Source organism: Caretta caretta, chromosome 7, assembly GCF_965140235.1.
Source record: "Caretta caretta isolate rCarCar2 chromosome 7, rCarCar1.hap1, whole genome shotgun sequence".
NCBI lineage: Eukaryota > Metazoa > Chordata > Testudines > Cheloniidae > Caretta > Caretta caretta.
This window is the reverse complement of record NC_134212.1, coordinates 19,217,127-19,238,635: the sequence shown is the minus strand read 5'-3', so window position 1 is coordinate 19,238,635 and position 21,509 is coordinate 19,217,127. Positions and strand designations below refer to the sequence as shown.

The 21,509-nt window shown below is 46.1% G+C and overlaps 1 protein-coding gene across 1 annotated transcript in view; it reads left to right on the top strand.

Annotated features, from left to right (window-relative positions):
* Positions 1-21,509, top strand: part of PLXND1 (plexin D1) — a 123,647-nt gene that overhangs the window by 51,381 nt on the left and 50,757 nt on the right. Inside the window, exons 9-16 of the mRNA XM_048858075.2 lie at positions 4,221-4,325; positions 6,853-6,942; positions 8,205-8,298; positions 12,634-12,797; positions 14,903-15,054; positions 16,294-16,393; positions 19,540-19,679; positions 21,053-21,220. Coding sequence (XP_048714032.2) covers positions 4,221-4,325; positions 6,853-6,942; positions 8,205-8,298; positions 12,634-12,797; positions 14,903-15,054; positions 16,294-16,393; positions 19,540-19,679; positions 21,053-21,220 — 1,013 coding nt within the window. The remainder of the gene's footprint in view (positions 1-4,220; positions 4,326-6,852; positions 6,943-8,204; positions 8,299-12,633; positions 12,798-14,902; positions 15,055-16,293; positions 16,394-19,539; positions 19,680-21,052; positions 21,221-21,509) is intronic.

Genomic DNA, 21,509 nt, shown 5'->3' with positions numbered 1-21,509 from the left:
GGATATGAATTTAGTTTTAATTAAGGGACAAATCATCAAAAAAAAGTGTGTGCCAATGAGTACCCACATTTGAATGCACAGTTGCACATGAATATCAGGCTATTGCATGCACATAAATGCCCTTTTGCACATACAGTTATCCGATGTGTGTGCCTAGTTGCAGTAATTGTATATACAAATAAAGACATACACTGTGCTTGCAAGCTGTGCCCTCTTTTATTCAGTTATATGGGCCCTTTTCATTGGTTCACAGTGCTGATTAATTATGGAGAATGTAAGAAGTGTTGCCCAGTGGTGAGAGTGAGGGACTGGGAATCAGACCTCCTGGGATCTGTACCTGCCCCTGACACTGGTTTGCTCTGTGACCTTGGGCAAGTCACTTACGTTTTTCCTTTGTGATTCAGTTTCCCCACCTGGAAAATGAAAATAATAATAGTACCTACCAATGAGACTTATTTCCTTTTTGTAAAACTCCTTGACATCCTCAGATGGTAGGTGCTGTATAAATGCATAACAATCATTTAAAAGATTTACGAAGGACTAAATCCCAAACGTAAAATTTTCAGAAGCACGTAAATCTGATTTTCAGAAATGACTTAGGCAGTTAGAGCCAGATATTTAAAGGGATTTGGGCACCTAACAATCTAGATAGGTGCCTGGTAGGATTTTCAAAAGCACCTACCTCCAATTTAAATGCCTTTTAAAATCTGCCCCGAGGAGCCTACATTTCACTGAAAGTCTGTCAGACGTAGGCTCTGAAGTCACTTAGGTGCTATTGAAAATGTTATCCCAAGTGGAAAAGATACATCCGTCTCTGATTTCCTTATTGGTGCTAAATATTCCAGATACATTCAGGTAGAATGCATCTGCTGTGCTGCTGAATATACCAGGTACGCGCACATACTCCTGAATGTACCAGTGTAGATTCTAATATCCCATTGATTTCACTGGCCTGGCAGTGGATGACAGTAGTAGTGCAGAGGAGCTGATTGAGAATCAGCAACCAACAGATTAGTCCTTAATGTTTTTAATAATCACCATGTACTTGTACACAGGATATTTCTACTTAAATCCAAAGGAAATTCCTGGGACTTAAAAAAAACAACACATAGCATTATTGGATTGACTTTTTTCTAAGAAATCACTGCATGGAACCTGCAGCTTTGCTGACAAATGTAGAATTGCACTGAAACTTGTTCATTGACATGAGACTAGCTGGTTCTTGACACAAGGAGAGCAGGCATTAGTTTGCAGAGAAGTGATAATTTTGTTTTCTATGCCTTGGGATGAATTTGAAGCTGCCAAACCACATCCAGAAAGAAATTGGTCATCTTTTTTATTTTTTCCTTTTGATTGATATTTTGGAAAGAGACTCCCTTTGGGTCCTTATGCCTGTTCCTCCCCTGCCTCCACAAGGTCTAATGCTTGTTCCCATCCCTTCCCCAGTACTTCACTTGGGGAGGAGAGCAGGAAATCACTCTTATGGGTTGCTCTTCAACAGCCTTGCAGGGCTCATGAGCCACTGATTGGAAAGTATTGTTAAGAGAATCCAGTGCCAGAACCTCTTACATTTTGGTGCATCAGATAAAATGGGACCCAGACCCAAACCACATCTGGGTTTGCTTTTGCTTTTTGCAAAACCAAAACCCTTTTTCACAAGCTGATGTCTAGTTGGCCATGATGAGTGAGCAGGGGATGAAGGCGGAGAATTCCTGAGGGGACAATATGCAGAGCCTTGAAGATCAGCTTGAATTTGATGAAGTGGAGGAGAGGAAGCCAGTGGAGGAATCCAAAGGGAGTGGAATAACATGGGCAGAAGAGTGTGCAGGGTAGATTGTCGTCCTAAACTGTAGGGAACAAAACAAAGACACTTGTCTTACTATCATTATTGTTATTTATTAATCACTAATTGGCATTAGGCTTGCTTGAGCCCAGGGCTGAAGCCAAAGTGCAAGCCCCACCGCGTAGGGCTGAAGCCGAAGGCTCAGGTTTTGGCTTCAGTCCTGTGCGGCAGGGTTCAGGTTACAGACCCTCCTGCTCCACCCGGGGCTGAAGCCCTCAAGCTTCGGCTTTGGCCCCACTGCCCCAGGGCGGCGAGGCTCAGGCTTCAGTCCCCCTTCCTGGGTTCATGTAGTAATTTTTGTTGTCAGAAGGGTGTCACGGTGCAATGAAGTTTGAGAAACCCTGAATTCAACATTTACAAATCTTTCCACATTATGTAAAAATCAAGCACCTGTGGCATCGCTGCTGAGAAGAAAATGCCACGTCGGCTCCATACAGGAGCATTTTAAAAATTCAGGCCCTTTTCCCTGATCCAACCATGAATGAGCTAATCAGCTGGAAAATTCCCTTTCCAGTCATTGATGAACAGCAGGAGAAGGGACTGCAGGACAACAAGTTAATCAGCCCTGTGAGAGTATTTATCTGGCAAGCCAAGCTGGTTGCTGTGACATGCAAGGACACACAAGACCATAGGAGCTTTCACATAAATTTTCAGTCCCCGGCTGCATTCGCTTTAACCCTTTTCACTCAAGGAGACTATGGACTGAAATCTCCCTCAAACCCTTTTCTTTGTTGTTTTTACTTCTCTCCCCCTCCCATGTGTGTCTCTCTCTCTCTGTTATTTAATCTTCATGATGAGGCAGCACTGACTGTGCTTGGTTAAGATCAGTGTCCTGATAAAAACTGAAACTCGGTTTCCGCAGTCAAACAAACACTTTAAGATAATTCATTGACCCTGAAGCCATGCTTAGAAGAGCCAGGAGAGGCACTTTAAATGCTAGGAGTTCCCAGTGCACAGAGAGCTTCCAGCAATATGAAAATGTTCAGCTGTGTGTTAGTGTTATACAGCCTGATTCTAATCTCACGCTGGTGTAAATCAGGAATATCTCCACTGAAGTCAGTGGAGTTACACTGGAGTAAAACAACGGTAAGTGAGAAGAGAATCCTGCCCTTTGTTATAAATTATTCTGCATATCAGATCAAATAGTCTGCTGTCATTTACCCCAATGACTCCACTGTCAAAGGCATTACTCTGGATGTCCCCTGGGGTAACTGAGAGCAGAACCTGGCCTAGTTTGTTGCTGCTGTTTGCGGTGCAGTTTACATTTCATGAAAGAACAGGATGGGTTTGTCATAAAGATCTGGGCTTAGAGTCAGACCAGTATCGGAGCCATCACTCCCAAGTGAGAAAAAAAATTGGGGGATGACACAGGATGAATGACTTTTTAAAATAATTTTTCAGTTTCACTTGGATCTTTAAATTCACCCATACTTTGGCTGCTCCTTCTCTAATGCCTCTTACAACCCTTTATAGCCCCTCACCCTCATTCACATACTCACATATACACTCTCACACTCTGTCTCTCTCATGTGCACACACACGTCTGAAATGCCTATGTGCCGAGGAGGCCACTGTAAAGTGAAATCTCTGCAGGGGCTTAAAGAAATGTGCAACACAATTTACAAGACATTTTGCTTTCTGCTGACAAGAGGGGATCTTGCAGGAAGCTTTGCCACTGTACAGTGCAGTATGTTTTTTGAGTGTCCCTCTGGCACTTTCCTCTAGCACTTAAGTGACTATAATAATGGGACTGTAGTTACAGCCCCAGAGTAGCACCTGATGAGAGCATATGGTTTTGCTTTTGATTTACAAACAATTTTTTTACTGTGCAAAGTGAGGAGTTTCATATTGACAGCCCTGTCACGGGGAGACTGAGGTCCTCTATATAACAACTGAACAGGTACTGAAGGTGGAGCAGCCCTGCAAGACGAGGCGAGAGAGTTGTTTAGTTTTCATTCCCGTTTGGTCTTAGACTGAGACCGCCAGCAAGGGTGCCCGTTAGTGCTGATAGTGGTGGGGACAGCTGTCTGCTGGGAGCTGGACTGAGGCAACCATCTTGTTGCTATCACACAGCCATCAGATGGTATTGATTTTTGTTCACCACCTTCCTGGGCTGGACTTAAACTGGTGACCCAGAGGTAAAAGGTTAGGGTCACATTCCCAGTTCTATGAGCCATGCAGTCTCCCTGACAGCATGGGGTCAGCTTGTGTTTTCATTTTGTTTAGTCGGCTTCAGGCTGACTTTAAGGTATGACTGAAGGTGATGTTTTCATGACTTTTCTGTGTTTCCTTCTGTCTGTGTGATAAGGAGGCTCAACATGCTCGCAGCAAAGTTTCCCATTAACCTTTCTTGGTTTTCTTGTCTTCTAAATTACAGGGCACCACTGACTGTCCACGGATTGTACCTGCCTCACTAGAACCTATGCCCACTGGGGCGTCTCAGGACATCATGATCTCACTGGCTAATGCTGCTTTCTCCAAGGTAATTGAATTTGTAGGCAAAGCAAAAAGGTTCAAATGAGCTAACCAAGTGATCCTACTGTGGCACATAACAAGTCCAAGAGCCATGCTACTGGATTCTGCTGAGGGAGTGCCACCCTCTGCCTGTACAGGAGTGAAGTCCCAGATCCTCAAAGGTATATAGGCACATAACTCCCATTAAAATCTAGTCCTAAGCAGCTTACCCTTTCCACCTTCATTAAACACAGAAATAGCTGTACTAGCAGAGGACATTCATGAAAAGTAGCCACCTGAGTGGGTGGGTTGAAATAGAAAAAGCAAAGGGAAAATTCATCTTGCATACGGACTTTCTCTAGGGATCTATTATAGTTAATGCCAGACCTTTCATGGCATGCATGCAGTATGTGGATTTATGCACATTGTAAAATATCCACTAGAACAAAATGTTTGGGGGAAATAAAATTCACACTTTTTGTGGATATGTTTTCCATGTTCGATCCTGTGAGCGTGCAGGTGTCTGGCTCTCATGAGGGAATGCTCACCAAGCAATGTGCTGGGCAATCCCCAGGGCCTTGCTTCTGGAAAAGAAAGAAACACAGTTAAAAGGAAAAGCTGACATGAAGACCAAGTTAAGTCCAGAAATATAGGCAGAAAGCCCCACACTAACCAAACCAGCAAAGAAATATATTTTAACTTTACTTTAAAAAATGATGTCCCTTCCTGGGAAATCCTTTGGAATGTAGGTGGTTGCATGGGGCAAATGCAAATCATAGCAGTGGCCACACAGTGATGCATTCTGGGATGTGTTTTAGAAGCCAGGAAGGGACAGAGGAAATAACAGAAGGGTGGGGAAATATAATAAATGCTGGTATTTATGGAAAACTGTCTTGTGTTGTTTTGGGTCAGGTTCTCCAACCTTCATGTGCAATTGTGGGTCTAATTCATCTGCACAGTTACCACAAAAGCACATGCCAAATGGGGAAATGTACACACCAATGACCAGTTATCTTGTCTTTTATTCAGAGTGATGAGCAGATCTTGGGCATGTCTTCAGGTGTAAGGGGCTTGGGCAGCAGGCAAGCAGAATCAGGCTGTAGGGCTGTGATGTTAACAAACCTTCGGGAAAACCTGTAGATTACACCAGCAAAGAAAACTGTTCTGTGCTGTAACTTGGTTGCAATTTCCTGTCTAAGGTCTGGTATTTGTAAATAAGGATGTGCCCCTGTATTGTCAGCAAAATGGGAGAAAATCCGGCTTCCTCTGTGGAGCCACAAGGTGGCTAAAGAGGAAGACATAGCACGTGTAACCTGATCAGCAATGGAATAAACAGGAAGGTTACTGAGGCACCTCAATTCCCAGAGGGCAGCCCAGACGACTACCTTGCCATTTGATTTCCTCACTCCTCCAGTCTGCAAAATCCTCCTGGAGCAGCAGAGCAAGATTAGTTCTGCTGCTTTGCTCTTGAAAAGCTCTGTAACTCATGATCATTCCCCGCACAAAGGGGATCCAGGAAGCGAGATCCATTGCTGCTCCTATTGAGACTGCTAATGTGTTAACGAAAGATGGAGAGGGCATGGGTCGGTTTAAAGGGCATACATTAAAGATTGGTGTAATGATTCACCGTCAAAGGATTTCAGCCTTGCTCTTGCTGCCGCACGTGTGCTGTGTGAGTCAGTTGGCTCCTGCCATGAATCAGGAGCTTCTTTCACGTTTCAGGCTGTTTTATCAAATCTGTGCGGTGGTTTTTAGGGTATATTTAGTGCTCATTAAAAGTGCTGCACTGAGCCTCGGAGATGGGATTTAGTCACACAGGATGTGTACACTAGGAAGACCGGGAGCAGAATTTGGCCTCTGGTGTTATTAGTAACATAGTGTAGGGAAATTTATTTTTGAAAAATACTGTGTGCCAGATCCTTAATTGTACCATACCTCTGCTCAGCACAGTTGACACTAGGGGGACAAAAGTGGCTTGAAGCCCAGATGACTGGCCATGTTACAGTTTAGCTTAACCAAGACTCCTAGAGACCAGTTTGGCTCTTGCTGTTACTTAGAACAGCCTCAGAGCAACTCTAAATTCCACCCTTATAAAAGCCCTCTACAAGTCATTGTGCTGGCTGAGGATCTCCAGAGTACTATACACTTTGGCCATGCCACCTCCCACCCCTACTCAAGCCATGGATTCCCTCACTCCAAGGGAGATCTTCAGTTGTCCTGTCAGAGCAGCTTTCCTATAGCAGACAAGGGCCAGGATTTGTCCCTTGTGTGATTTTTAACATGGTGGCGATTAAGCAGTTACTCCCTTTGTTATTTATGATTAACCAGGGTTAATCAGGATCTGTAATCCCCAAATTCAAACCTTTGAGTCCTATTCCAACCTCTGACTAATTTATCCCATTGGTAACTCCACTGATCCATAGAGTTACTTCTGATGTTCACAGGAGAAAGAGATCAGAATCAAGCCCTGCAGCTCCATTCATCTCTGACTCTGGTGGAAAAAATAGGAAAGTATGTTGTTGCAAAAACTCTCTCCTCTTGTCTCTTGCTTTTAGGATACTGTTTTGGAATGTCATTTTGGAACTGACAGGACGTTTGAAGCCAGATGGGTGAACACCTCCACCGTTCAGTGCAGCAGTGTCCTGGTAAGTATCCGGGCAGAGGGTCTGCAAGGCAGTCTGGGTTTTGTTCCAAACAGGGGCATTTGGATAGGGCCCATCTCACCCCTCCCCCTCCCTAACATACAACAAATAAAACACCCCCTCTCCTGCAAACAGTGCGGAACTGGAAAAGAAACAAAGCGGCTTTTAGCATCGCCAGAGAGATGCCCCAGAGTGCTCTTTGCATGTGCTGATGGCTGGGGAGAGCATTCCAGAGTCACAGGCACTCTGCTTCCTGTCTTCTCTGCATTATCCAACGGACTGTCTAGCAGCTCTCACCCCACTCAGTCTCAGCGTTAGTACCTTGGTTCCCAGCATGTCCCAATACACTTCACTGGCCTCGTTTAGGGAGTTCCTATTACAGGGTTCATCTAATCCTGTTGCTTCTAATCTGCCCGTAGGCAATGCTCAGTATTGCAGGAAAGAGCATTTTGTCACTTGGGGCTCAATCTTGCAAGGTGCTGAGTCCCCATAACTCCTGTTGGTGTCAGTGTGAGATGAGGACCCTCAACGTCTTGCAGAATTGAGCCTTTACAAGGCCTAATCATGCCCCCACGGCAGTCAATGGCAAAAATCCCCTTAGCCTCAGTGGGAGCAGGCTTTCACCCTGTATCCGCTGAACATATGTCAGAGATTTGTGGAGAGACTGTATCAGCTATGGGTATGGTGGGGAATTTATAACAACTGGGAAGAAAAAGATGCTGTAGCTATGGCCTGAAGAATAATCCCTTATTTACATACATTGATCTCCATATCCGTTAGTAATGTCCCCAAAATATCCAAGTTCCCGTAGTGCCATATAGAGTTAGGTGCTACCACTGCAGAACAGGATTCTGATGGAAACATTTTAAAAAGAAGGTTGAGGGGAAAGTTTTCCCCTAGTCATATATTTTGGTGGAACATTTTAAAATTTGTAGACAGGGCAGCCTATTACATTTTCTTGCTCATTTCCACTTAGAGATCAGCAGATACAGGCCCCTGTGTTAAATAATACATCCACAGTGGATGGTTCTGCTTTTGCTGAGGTCTCCCTGAAAATAATTGAGGAGGACAGAAAAAATACCCCTCCTTTCCTTTTTCCCTGCTTCCTCTATTAAAGATTGGAGCCTCTCATTCTGAGAAACAATGCTATAAAGTGTATGAGCACTGTTATAATGAAGGATGTTAGTCATCTCGTGTGTGTGCAGGGGGTAATCTGCTATTTTAGTAAATTACATTACAACATGTTCACTTCTTTCTTCATGCAGCTCCACACATCAGAAAAAAGCCATATCTTCCCGGTAAACCTTCAGCTGAAGGATAAGCCAGACAGATTCATTGACAGTCCACAGATGATGACAGGTTTGGGCTGAAGTTATTTTTCATTCTGCTTTAATTTGGTTAGGTTAAAGGCTCCTAAAAACTAACAAGACACTAGAGTCACAAGAGAGAGAGATTTCAGAGTAGCAGCCATGTTAGTCTGTATTCGCAAAAAGAAAAGGAGGACTTGTGGCACCTTAGAGACTAACCAATTTATTTGAGCATAAGCTTTCGTGAGCTACAGCTCACTTCATCGGGTATCAGATGCATGCACACAACTCACACAAATCTTATACACACAGCTTAATATGCATGAGCATGTGTCCACACAGACCACATGTCAGATACATTTACACCCCCCAGACAAACATGCATACACAGCCGTAGACATAAATCCTGCATACACACACAAGATTACCCTCAGGCTAACACCCCAGTTTAGACGGCTTGCTTGTCAGCAGTGTATAGAACAGAACATTCTGAAATAATAGATCTCAACAGAAAACGTGAAGTGTCTCCCAGGGTCAGTGAAGGAATTTAGCTCAAAGGAGATAAGCATAGATGGAGGAGGGCTCTTGCAGAAGCTTTTATGGGAACTGGGATCAACATTTAATGCATTTTAAAAATTCACTTTTAAAAAAACTCTTGAGAAGGAATTGAATGTATAAACATAATTCCCCCAGACCCACGCTGTATCTCTGGGAAAAATACAAGGGTTCTTTGAAAAGCCCCTTGCTGCATCAGCAAACTAAACAAGGAGCAAAGAATTCAGATTAAAAGTGCACCGAAAGCAGTGGGGGAGTAGTGGAGCTCTACTCTAGTGGCTTGTCTGCTCGGTGATGTAATGCGCACCACAGGGGTCTGGTTTCTAAAGTGCACTAACATGATGCACATTCATTGGTCCATGTAGACTCTGCTGGTGCGCACTAAAAGTTCCCTAGAGTGCTTTAGTGTAGCGCTGAAACAGGATTATGTTAAAGCACACTAAGGAGCTTTCAGCATGTACCTGCAGGATCTACACGGACCAATTACTACACAGCCTGTTTAGTGCGTTTTAGTGCATTACCCCATATGTAGACAGGCCGCTTGATTAGGGCAGAACAAGCTCAGTAGACTGGCCTGCCAAGACTTAATGTTCGTGTGCTGACTGCCTCCTCTGTCCTGCCTCTCTGCCTTTGCCATGCTTTGAACTCTCCAGCTAAACCTGTGCTAATGTTGCATGTAGCATCTATGAGGCAGGTTCTCCTCTCACTTACACCAGCTTCACATCATTGTGACTCCAATGACTTCATTAGAGTTACTTCTAATTTACGTTGGTGTGAGAGGAGAATCAGGCCGTTTGCATGAGTTATAGTGAGAAGATCCTGACTAGGCTGAGAAACACTGAAACACATCTATTATAAGCCTGGGCAGAACAGATTTCCTGGTATGATATGGCAGGGTGCAAGGAGGCATCTTGCAGGGGAATCAGGCAGTGGGGAAAACATTGAAAACTCAGTATCGGGGGATCACGAGTGAGAGGTTCCCAGGAGCAGAGTTCCCTGCTGGAGGGGATCAGGATGAAGGCACTTCGATTTCATGAACTAATCTAGGTGGTGAGTAACAGAGGGCAAGGGGCACTGAGCTGGGGTCACTTCTCTTCATGATAGAGGATGAGTCTCCAGATGAGTGTTGTTGGGTTCAGAAAAGACAGAGAGGGGAACACCTGTAGCCTCCTAAATCACAGAGTCCATCAAAGAGCATTGAATCCACATCCATAGTTGCATGGAGGAGTGGTTAGTTTATGCGGCCCAAGTTTGGGTTCAAGTTTGCATAACTTGAATCAACCTCTCTACCAACTAACTTCTCTGGTTCCACTCTACCTTAGTCAGATTGGTACATTTGAAACTACAGAGAGGTTTACAAAAGCAATTGCAGACCAAATGTATGGGGCCAGTTACACAACAGTATAACTCCTCTTTTGGCCTTGGTCAAGCTACTTTTGATTTTCCCCACTCTCGCTGAATTTCCCTACCTTTCTTTATCAGTCATTATTCTAAACCATGTTTCTGTCTCCGAAAATATCAAAGAAAGTGTAACCCATTACCTTAGTCTTAATAGTGCCCAGTGCGACACACTAACTCAGGGAGCTAAACCAGCAATTCTTGCATGGAAAACGGGAGGTTTGCATGCATAATTGTGAAGACTCAATAGCCTAAGCATAGGTGGATTATTGCATTATGTGGGGAGCTGGGAAAGGGCATTGAACCCCAGACAAAAAATTGACAACAATTTGGTTAAGTAGTTAGAGCAGGGAGATAAGAGTCTTAGGTTCTCGTCTTGTCTCACTTCTGACTTGCTCTGTGACTTTAGGCAGATTGCAGGGGCCTATGTTTTCAAAAAAGTTCATATATTTTAGAGGTCTCCATTTCAGAGTGTTCAGTTTGAGACAGCCAAGGTCTGATTTGGCGACATGCTAAGCATACACAATTCCAGCTGAAGTCAGTAAGAGCTATGCATGCCCCTGGAACCAGGCCCTATATCTTTCAAGTAGGGTGCGCCAAAGCAGAGGAACCCAAAATCAGTGGGCACTTTTGAAAAGGTAGCCTTTTGGTGCCTCAGTTTCTCCTCTGTAAAGAGGTGATGGATCTGCATATGAAGGCTGGGGGGATTCATTAATTGTGTGATAAAGTTCTTTGATATTCTCTCTGGTGAAAAGTGCAAGAGAAGTGCCATTCCTGAGTAAGATTATTTCTGTGTTTTACACGTTCCTGCAAACATGTGTGGGTTTGAGGGAATGGGGAAGTGAAAATAGTGTTTCCTGAACATGTTTAACGGTTGATTCATAGGATACCCACATTTCAACGACTAAGGGCTTGAGGCAGAGGTGAAAGTAAGCCAGTATGCCTTGGTATGGCGTACTGGGACCGGTTTTCCCAGACGCTAATTTAAAGCCCTGGGTAGTGGCGGCAGATCCCCAAGCCCTTTAAATCTCTGCCTGAGCCCTGCTGCCAAAGCCCTGGGGTAGAGGTGGCGGGGCTCTGGCAGGGATTTAAAGGGCCCTGGAGCTCCAGCCGCCGCTACCACCCCAAGCCTTTAAATCCCCACCTGAGCCCTGCTGCCCGAGCCCTGGGGTAGTGGTGGCAGGGCTCTGGCAGGGATTTAAAGGGCCCCGGAGCTCCCCGGCCCCTTAAATCCCCTCCAGTCCTGCCACCGAAACCCTAGGGTAGCAGCGGTGGGGCTCCAGAGGGGATTTAAAGGGCTGGGGCGGTAGCGGCTGCTGGAGCCCCAAGCCCTTTAAATCTCCGCCTGAGCCCTGCTGCCGAAGCCCTGGGGTAGAGGTGGCGGGGCTCTGGCGGGGATTTAAAGGGCCCTGGAGCTCCAGGCCCCGCTACCGCCCTGGCCCTTTAAATCCCCACCTGAGCCCTGCTGCCCGAACCCTGGGGTAGCAGCAGCGAGGCTCTGGTGGGGATTTAAAGGACCCCAGAGCTCCAGCCGCCACTACTGCCCTGGCCCTTTAAATCCCCACCTGAGCCCTGCTGCCCGAACCCTGGGGTAGCGGTGGCAGTCGGGAGCCCCCAGAGCTCCTCAGTGATTTAAAGGTCCCAGGGCTGTGGTGCAGTAGCGGCAGCTGGAGTCCTGGAGTGATTTAAAGGGCCCCGGGATCCCAGCTGCCACTACCACAGCTGGAGCCCTGAGCCCTTTAAATCAAGATTTAAAGGGCCTGGGGATTTAAGGCCCTGCCTCTTCCGGTTAAGGCCCTGCCTCTTCCGGTTGAGGCCACACCCCCTTCTCAGGACTCCGGCATACCGGTAAGTCCTCTAACTTACTTTCACCCCTGGCTTGAGGGTTGAGAAGGTTACTTAACCTGGGAATCAGCTAATAAAGAGGTGAAAGCACTGTAGGAAAATCATTAGGAAGCAGAGACAAGCAGACCTAGTGGGAGCAGTGAGTCAAGAAAGCTCATAGCTGCTAAAGGGAAGGAAGGGGAATGTAAACATTGTACAGAGCATTGTAACGATTAGATTTTTGTCACAGAAAATGGAAGCAATATGATTGCTTTGCAGCAGGATGGAATCAGTTGTGCCGAGCTGCTTCCCATGTGGATACTGAGAATTAGAAAAATGTAACATAAACTGACAAAAGGGTTGTTTTTTTAATGCTAAATCATATTGTAGTGGGAGTGAGTGCCCAGTACTTCTGGGAAATCCTTAGGATCACAGCCAAGGCCCCTTCAGCTTGCTCTATGTGCAAACAGTCCTGCTCGCTTGTTGGATTTCATATGCTGTATGGGTTAATATATATATTTGGCTTGGTGTTTGATTGTATAAAGCTAAGCACAGTCATGGAAGACCCAGCCTTGGGAACTCACACTGTCTTTTGTCTCCTGTGGTTTAGTGGAGGTCTATAACTGTGCAACTGGAAGCGCAGACTGTTCTCAGTGCCTGGGGAGAGAGGACCTGGGGCACCGATGCATCTGGAGTGAGAGCAGCTCCCTTTGCAGACTAAACACAGAATCCCCACAGATCCCAGTCATGTGTCCTGCTCCAGAGATTAGGAAGGTAAGACTTGAATGCAGCAGAGAGAGCATTCTGCTGGTCAGCATCACTCCATATAATGTAACAAACAACACAGCCCTGAGTTTCAAAACCAAGGTGACGGTCACAGGTGTAGCATCTACCACCAGTCATTCAGTGGGGACAGCTGAGAAATCGTGCTTTATCCTTGATGCAAGATGAGCTCAAGACTGGCACCGTTCTGTTCACCAATTTGTTATGTTGCCCATTCACCTGAAAACTCCAGACTAGCTCCAGATGCTATCTAGGTATCACTCACAGCGCTTGTCAGACTCTCCAAGGCCATGTGTTGTTTTGGGGAGATGGGAAAATCAAACGGATTCATGCTATTCATGCTGAGTGATTTTTCAGAATTAACCAGAAGATTCATTAGCTAGGAATAGTCATTAGAATGGGTACAGATAAAATAATAACCTGCACCCAAACACCCATCCACACATGCCCTGAAGCTATAGTGAGGTTCACAGTGTCTGGAGCATCTCTAAAACACACTGACATAAAGTTCACTCAAAGTCTAGATCTGGATCCCAACTTTCCCACTGTTCTGGAATCCTGGGTTTTGATTAGAGATAGGGGACTAGCCACCAACTTCCACTCCAGATGAAGAGTCCCAGAGAAGAGTGTGTGTTTGGGAAATACTAGGATCAACTTCATGGGAACGGCCAAAAATCTGGAGAGCAAAGATCCTACGGAAAACAGCTAATGAATCCACCAAAGCAGGGGACGAGCATACAGCTATCCACTCATAAGCAGAGTGCTGTAACATTGTGTGTATGTATTTTGTGTTTCCCATAACCCATTCCATCTTGTCACTATCACAGGCCCAACAGTGGGAAGGGAATGTTCTCTGATGAGCCTCCCCCCGCCTACATATAAAATATTATCAGCTCCTTGCCAAACAAATAATGGAAACAAACCACAAGAATTCGGGTTTCAGGATGTCACAGGATTGTGATGCTATTTCCTTAGCAGACACTGGGCATTGAATCTAAATCCTCCATCACAGAAACATGCCAGCTTTGCTGCAGTGTTTACAGAGTCATCCTCAGGAGAAGGAGAACAACTGTATAGGGAAGGGGCACTGAGCATAGTAGTGGAATATTATCAGCCGTAACCAGCTTGTCGGAAGAAGGAGCCTCCGTTCTTGACCTTCCACCCCCTGGCTTACGTCATGTTGTGTTGGCAGCAGCAACAGTGAGGGGCAAGCTGCAGCCTCTCCAAATACACTCTGAGAAAGGTTGATGTTACCAGGCAGCTTTTGCTGGCTTTATTTGTTGATAAGTTTGTTAAATGTAAAGGGTCTTTTCTAAGGGCAGTGTATTTAACTAGACCAGATGAATAATGAAATCAAAGCAGCCAAGTGGCTCACTGCAAAACAGACAGTAACAAAGCAAATCTCCCATGGATATGCAGTAAAATGACAGCTTGCAACCTTTCCGCTGTTTGCAGTGGTCCCATCCCAATGAAGCAGGGTGTAATATTCAATTGCGACAAAGTCACAACGTGATTCAGTAGGAGGCAGTCTGCTCTCTGACTCGGGATCAGTGCCCCAGTATGATATTAGGGGAGGGGTACTTGTTCCCTGGCCAATGTCCAACTCGTTATGTATTTGTTTGTTTATTTGTTGAGCCTAGAGGCCCCCAGTCAAAGGTCAGGACCCCATTGTGCTAGGCATTGTCCACACACATAATGAAGGGATGGTCCTTGCCCCAAAGAACTAACAGTCTCAGAAGATTCTGCTGCTCCACTCTGTCTCCTAAATTGTTGTGCGGAGTTGCTGTGTTTCTCTCCAGAGGTGGCTGCATTTTCAATGGCAGCTGCAGTGATGTCTGTGCCCACAGAGGGCACCAGAGTCACCCGAGAATTGTAGGCCTTTTTTTTCCACAAAGCTCCTGCAGGAAGAGCACGCCGAGGGGGCCCATGCATGTGAAGCTGGAGTGGCAGAGGCAGGACAGAATCAGATTAAACAGAGTGTACTCACACACACACACACGCACACACAGGAACAGACATGACTTTGGAATCAAATCAAAAGGCTTTTCCGCAGTTCTGTTTTAACCCATTCCCCTTTTCCTTTGGCTCCTTGGCAGATTGAGCCCCTGAGTGGGCCCCTGGAAGGAGGAACTCTGCTCACAATAAGAGGAAGGAACCTGGGCCGTAGGTTCAGTGATGTCGTTAATGCTGTCAAGATAGGGAGTGTGAGATGTGCACCACTCTGGGACAGATACATGGTCTCTGAGGCGTGAGTAACTCAGGCTGAGCCACTGAAAATCAGAAGAATGTGCATAAGGATTGTTTATTTTTTCCCTTTTTCAGTTAGCCAATTCCGCCCCTTCCCCTGTGATGGGGAAACGGCTGGCTGGGTGACGTTGATAGTGACCCATTCAGTTATGCATGCATGCACCCATAGTGGGGACTGATAGTTACCAGCATTGAGCTGCTTTTCAACCTAATGAGCAAGTTTGGTGGGGACTTAGTTTTTCTTCCCAGTGTCTACATGACATACAACCCCACCCCTATAATAGGCACTAACTGGCCACTCCTTAACAGTCTCCACCAAAGACTGAATGGGCCAAGGAGACTCCCAGAGAAGGGCTGAGGCCCCTTGGTGGGACGGTGTGGGGGAAGTGTGCACAGCTGCTGCCTGCAGAGAACCTGTTCAGAGACTGAATGGAGAACTTTGCCCCCCCCGAGCTGTCAAACCGTTCGCCTTCATTACACATCATGTCAGTACTGTCTCACTTCATTATTTTATAGCCTTCCCCATTATCACCTCCAGGCTTGAGAGGAAAGCTGAGGTGATTGTCTCCTTGGGAGTGAAATCCTCTACAAAAGCCTCAAAGCCCCTTTTCCCCCAGCCAGTTTCCAGAGATGGTTATATTAGGCTATGAACCAAGGTCTTGAAGAGCAGCAGGTCAGACAGCCCAGAATGCCCATGCTCTGAGGCAGAGTCTCCTGGCACCAACAGCTCCATGCCTGATTGACAAAGATTTTGCCCCTCATGCTGGACTAGCTGGACACTACTAATGAGAAGCTCCACCCATGCTCTGCTATTCAGCTGAAAGCAAGAGCAGGTACTAGCTAAATAACAGTGTCTTCCAGGGATCCCTGTACAAGGCCCCATATATCTGTGAGACCAGGATTGTTTGTTGAGCCTTTGGCTGTGTCTCTCCACTGAGCTTTTCCTTAAAATATCCCCCCGCAGAACTACTGTGGGGGCAGCGCAGGGGCAGCTGCAGTGTAAGCAGCAGGCAGACGTTCTTTCCAGGGTTGCCTTACCCTCTGCAAGGCGCCTATAGACAAGGTGGTGGTGAAAAGGCAGGGGGCTGGTCTGTGTTAGTACTTCCACCATTACTAGGCCCACCCGAGCTGCAAATGGTGCAATGGCGGCGGATCGCAAGGGAAAGCTCAGTCTTACTGAGCTCTGCTCTCTCTCTGTTCTGACCTCCCCTCTTTTTCCGTCTCTCTCTCTCTCCTGCAGGGTTGTATGCCGGACTGGAGAAGCTCCCTCTATATTTTCCGATGTAGTGACGGTTAACGTGAGCAGGGAAGGGAAATCAAGGGAGCGATACTCTTATGTGGTAAGTTGCCACCATCTCATTGAGCCCAAATTCATCTCTGGCGAGACTCTGATGCTCCACTGGCTTACATGAAGGAAGAACCTAGCTCACGGAGTCATGAGCTATCAGCGATGTTTTCAGCTATTCACTTTATGAGCCTCAGTGTGGCTGACTTTAGCTCCCTGTATCAAAACAAAATGCCAAGAAAGGGCTTCTGTTTCTTTCCACTCTGCATGTTAGCCCCCACATCACCATTTCCAGCCAGGAGAGGGGCACGTGCCCAGAGAAGTTTGCCAACATTCCCATCATTCTCTGTCCATGTTTTTTCCTCCTTGCTTTCAACAGCAATCCCACAGTATGTGCACAGTACAAGGTAGATAGTCTTGGGGAGCATAGGACTATCTACCCAGTTCTCTTCCTCAGCTTCTTCCTGGCTTCCATTTTGTTACTGTCACAATAGCCCAGGGGTGGGCAAACTTTTTGGCCTGAGGGTCACATCGGGGTTCTGAAACTGAATGGAGGGCCGGGTAGGGAAGGCTGTGCCTCCCCAAACAACCCAGCCCCTGCCCACTACCTGCCCCCTCCCACTTCCCGCCTGCTGACTGCCCCCCCTCAGAACCCCTGACCTATCCAACTCATTACTTCCAGCAGGTTGATTTTGGTTCCCCTCCAGCTCAGTGGAAGTGCACTGGGATCCTAGTGTCAGTAGGTTCAGGTTCCAGTAGGTGTTAGATTTTTCACATCTAAAATGTCCCACAAGGGCGGAGCTAGCTAGGTGAGAGGCATATTCATGTGATGTGATATAAGGGTAGTGCAGACTGCAAATGCTGGTAAGATCCAGTTGCTTTTTCTGCAGAGTTTGGGATTTCTAGAGAATCGTGAGTCTCCAGGATGTGTCTTTTGTAATCCAGAAAAGTAGACCTCACAGCATATCAGCTGTATTGGTGACACAGAGGTGAAAGAGGGTAAGGAATGGAGGCAGATGTGCTCTTTCTTTTTAAGTTGTTTTTGGTGTGTATGAGGAAGACCTCTTGCGAAACATCTGCAAAAGCAACACCAACGAAAGAAAGAAAATCAACTGCCAGCACCCTGAGCTGCATTCATGAGAGCCCTACATTCCTAGCCACTGATCAGACTTGTGTCTGTGGCTACACCGCTAGGCAGAGAAAACAGGAGGAGCCATTTTTCTGTTCCTCTCACAGGAAGGAGGCTGTCTCATCATCAGCTGCTTCCCTCAGCCTGGGCTAGGAAATGGAACAAAAAATGTGGAGACTGAAATCCTGGGGTCAGGACCTGAATGTATGTGAAGAAAAGATTGGGTTAAATAGTGCCCTACAAAGTGTTGGGTATTGCAGCTGAAACAACAACTGTGTTTCGCCCCAGAGGTAGCCGCATTGCACAGCTGAGCGATTTGATTCCTCTTTGTCAGTTCTGCTCTCACGTATGCTAGGGTAAATATGGAGTGTAAAACAGCTCTCACCATGTAAAACTGGCCTAGGTGAGATCTGAATTCCAGAACTGCTAGTGATCTACCTGAAAATGTCTAAGACTCCCAGAAAATCCTTTGTGAGAAGCTGAAATGGCTTCCACAGGGATTGTTCTGTTCTGAGGGTTACAAAGTCTTAGTTAGGAACACATAAAAGAGGGGGAATTCATCTCTACTTTAACTCCATTGAGTTTGCACCAGAGAGAAATTTGGCCCTTTGTGCCAGGGCATTCGTGCCAGGGCAGTCTAGCCAGGTCCCTGAGTAGAGCTGAACTTTCAAGAGTTACTGTGGAAAGTAACAATGCTACCAGCTGGTGATAAAACTGCAAGTGACAGACCCCAGCTAATGGGGTGGGATTGGGCAGAGAGCTTGAGGGGCTTGGTGGGCACAAATAATCTGTTATATTTTGTACTATATCTTTTAATATATGAGGGAGGAGCCCCATGCATGGGATGGCTGCCTAAAGGCTTTGATCCATTTAAATTAACAAAATAAATACTGTAGAAATGGAAGACAATCAGAAACCCCAGGGGAAATGGCTATAGAGGAATACAATCCATCCCAGTGTGTGTGACAAGGACAAGAAGAACTTGTAATATAGCAGGACAGTACGGCTGGAATTAACAGGAAAAGACATTAGTACCATGGGACAGTAAGCGGTTTAACAATATTTGCTGCTATCAGCTTGCATGTATTTTTCTCAGTAATATACAATGTCTGTAGTAGGGCTGAGGTCTCCACAGTATCGTATATGCTCTGCAACCCTGCACATCTGGTTCCTCAAGGATGTTGTAGCTCTTTTACAGGGAACCACAGAATGCTCTGTAAAATAATTTAAAACTTATTTTTCATGCCCTGTGTACTGTTCATGCCCAATGTACTGTTCATGTTCATGCCAGGGCAGGGAAGCTACCCAGTGAACTTGCTTTTGGAACTGTATATGGGAGCCACATGGCATCCATTGTGTTCTCCAAATTCTATTGGGCAGCAAAGCCTTGAACCTTGAATCTCAGTAAAATTTCCAAGGGGCTGCAAATATAAATAATGCACTTGTTAATTTCAGTTGCTTCCAATGGGGAGAGAGGAAGGCAGAGGGAAATGCTGAGGGGCAAACCAACTCAGTGGCTTTCCTGCTGGGAGCTGTCACCCCTAGAGATCTGGGTTTGAAACCTGACACAGGGAAATGAATTTGATGTTTGATTATCCAGACCCAGATGGATGCATGCCCAGATCACAAAACCACCATCCAACATGGCTTTATAGGTAGCCTCCCTCTCAGGTGGGAGTTGGACCAAAGGAGATGTTTTCCTTATTGATTGGACACAAGCCATTAAATTCGGATCTGGATCCACACAGTCCAAGGTTCAAGGGAATTTGAATTCAGGGTTGTGGTTTGTGCCTATCTGTGGTTTTTAGACTAGGACTCAAGCATATCTGTAGATTGGAGGCCTGGAGGGTGGCTCCGCTCCTCACTTCAGAGAGGTGTAAGTCGCCTGTGTGATTTGGTCTCTCCCTTTGTTCGGTAAAGGAGCCAGCTAGATCTTTATCTGTGATGGTGGTGTTACAGCACTGGCAACATCTGACTAAATGGAGCTCGTGTCCAGATTACCACATTATGGGGTTATTGGGGTTAGGAAACTGCTGAAAAATCTCACCTTTCTTTCCCCTTTCTTTTTCTAGCTCCCTGAGGTGCAGTCCGTGGCTCCAAGTGCTGGCCCTAAAGCTGGAGGCACCAAAGTAACCATCAGCGGGAGTAATCTCAGTGTAGGATCTGATCTCCGTGTCCTGGTCAATAGCACTAAACAGTGCACAGACCTCACGTAAGTGCTGTCTGGAGATGACCCGTGTTACTGTGTTATTGGGCTGGCACTTGGGACTTGCTGTAGATACACCAATGAGCAGGAGTCTAAAAGAGCCTCAGCTAGTAGGAAGGATCATATTGTTATAGCAACTGACCAGAGAGTTGGCGTTTAGAGGGAGTCCATTGAGCACTGCTGCCAGCTGGCATGATGGCTTATGGCCAAGGAGCCAATGACACCTTCCTAAAAGTAGCATCCAAATTTATCCTCTGAGCTGCCCCCTCCTCCATCCCAGTTGTCATGAGCAGTCTTGTGCTTTGCCAGTGTGGTAACATTGAGTTGTCATGTGGCCACTTGACTTAAGGATGTAACACTGAGTTGTCATGTGGCCACTTGACTTAAGGATGTAGTGAGTTTCTCCTGTAGGACAAGTGCAGGAAGTTGACAGTCATAGTTATCACTGAGGTGCAGTGGCTGCAATCCAGCAGTGGCAGAGGTGATAAGTACAGTTGGTAAAGTACTCTGGGTCATATGTAGTCTTGTGGTTATACACACAGCCCTAGGAGTTAGGTTGTCCTGCTTCTAGTCCCAGCTCTGTTAGATACTTGCTATGGGACCTTGATCAAACTGCTTAAGCTAAAAAAAAAAAATGTAAAGTGTCCAATAATTTTAAATCTACTTATTTTACACACATTCCATATATATTTTAACCCCAGATGAAATAAATTCAGCCATTCTGTGCATGCACCTTTGCTGAGTAATCATGTGGTCTTGTTACAGGGTCCACTGTCTGTCCTTTGCCATCCCCACCCCACAGTTTTCTTGTCTCAGTGTTGCATCTTGTGTCATTTCAGTTGTAAGCTTCTCAGGGCAAGGACCTTATGCTGTTTATTGTACTGCAAGGCACACTATTTGATGCTGTAAAAATAACAATGTTGGGTGCCTCCATTTTGGGGTGGCCACTTGGGAACACCAAGGTGTCTCACGTCAGGTTGCCAAAAGAGGAGTCACCCCAAATCAGCTGCCAGTTTTTAGATCATTGGCCTCAGTTTCCTCATCTGTGAAATGCTGATGTTAGCACCTCTCCCATGGGAATGGGAATTGTGAGATGAAATCCATTGCTGTTGGTTGGTGCTTTGAGATCCTCCAGTGGAAAGCATCTAGAGTGCAAAGTATTTCCACTGTTAAAGGCACTCTCTAAAGACAATTCCATTATTGGAGGTGTGGAGCAGCTACATGGCTTTGTGCTGCTTGCTGCACCTGAATGCCAAACCTGAGGCTGTTCATCTCGCTGCCAACATTGGGGCTGTGGGAATAGGTCTCTGCTGCCTCATGTCATGCACTCTCTGTTCAGCTGTTGAGCTCTGCAGCTTGCTATGTCTTTCTCTTTCCAGTCGAACTGCTACCACCATCACATGCACCATGCCGGCCGTGGAGCTCACTATGGCTGTGCGAGTCTGTGTCCAGTTTGAGAACAAGTCTTGCATCAATGATAACATCACATTCAAGTATGAGAGAAACCCGATTATAACAGATATCAACCCGAAAAGGAGTCAGATCAGGTGAAGTGTGTTGAAATGTGTTGTTTATTTTGCTGAATGCAAATGTGAATGTAGTACTCATCAAAGCGAAGAGCTAACAGGACTGGAACAACAGAGGTGCTGCAGGTCTGAGTTAGGGTGCATAGACACAGCTATCTGACCCTGAGATTGAAGTGGGGGTGCTGCTGGTCACAACTGAGGTGCAGAGCTGAATAGTGACCTCAGGGGAAGAATGCCTGAGGATTTTGCAAGTCAGAACTGAGGGCTTTGGCAAAGCAGTGTGGTGTCCCCAGGGTTGGAATACCAGGAG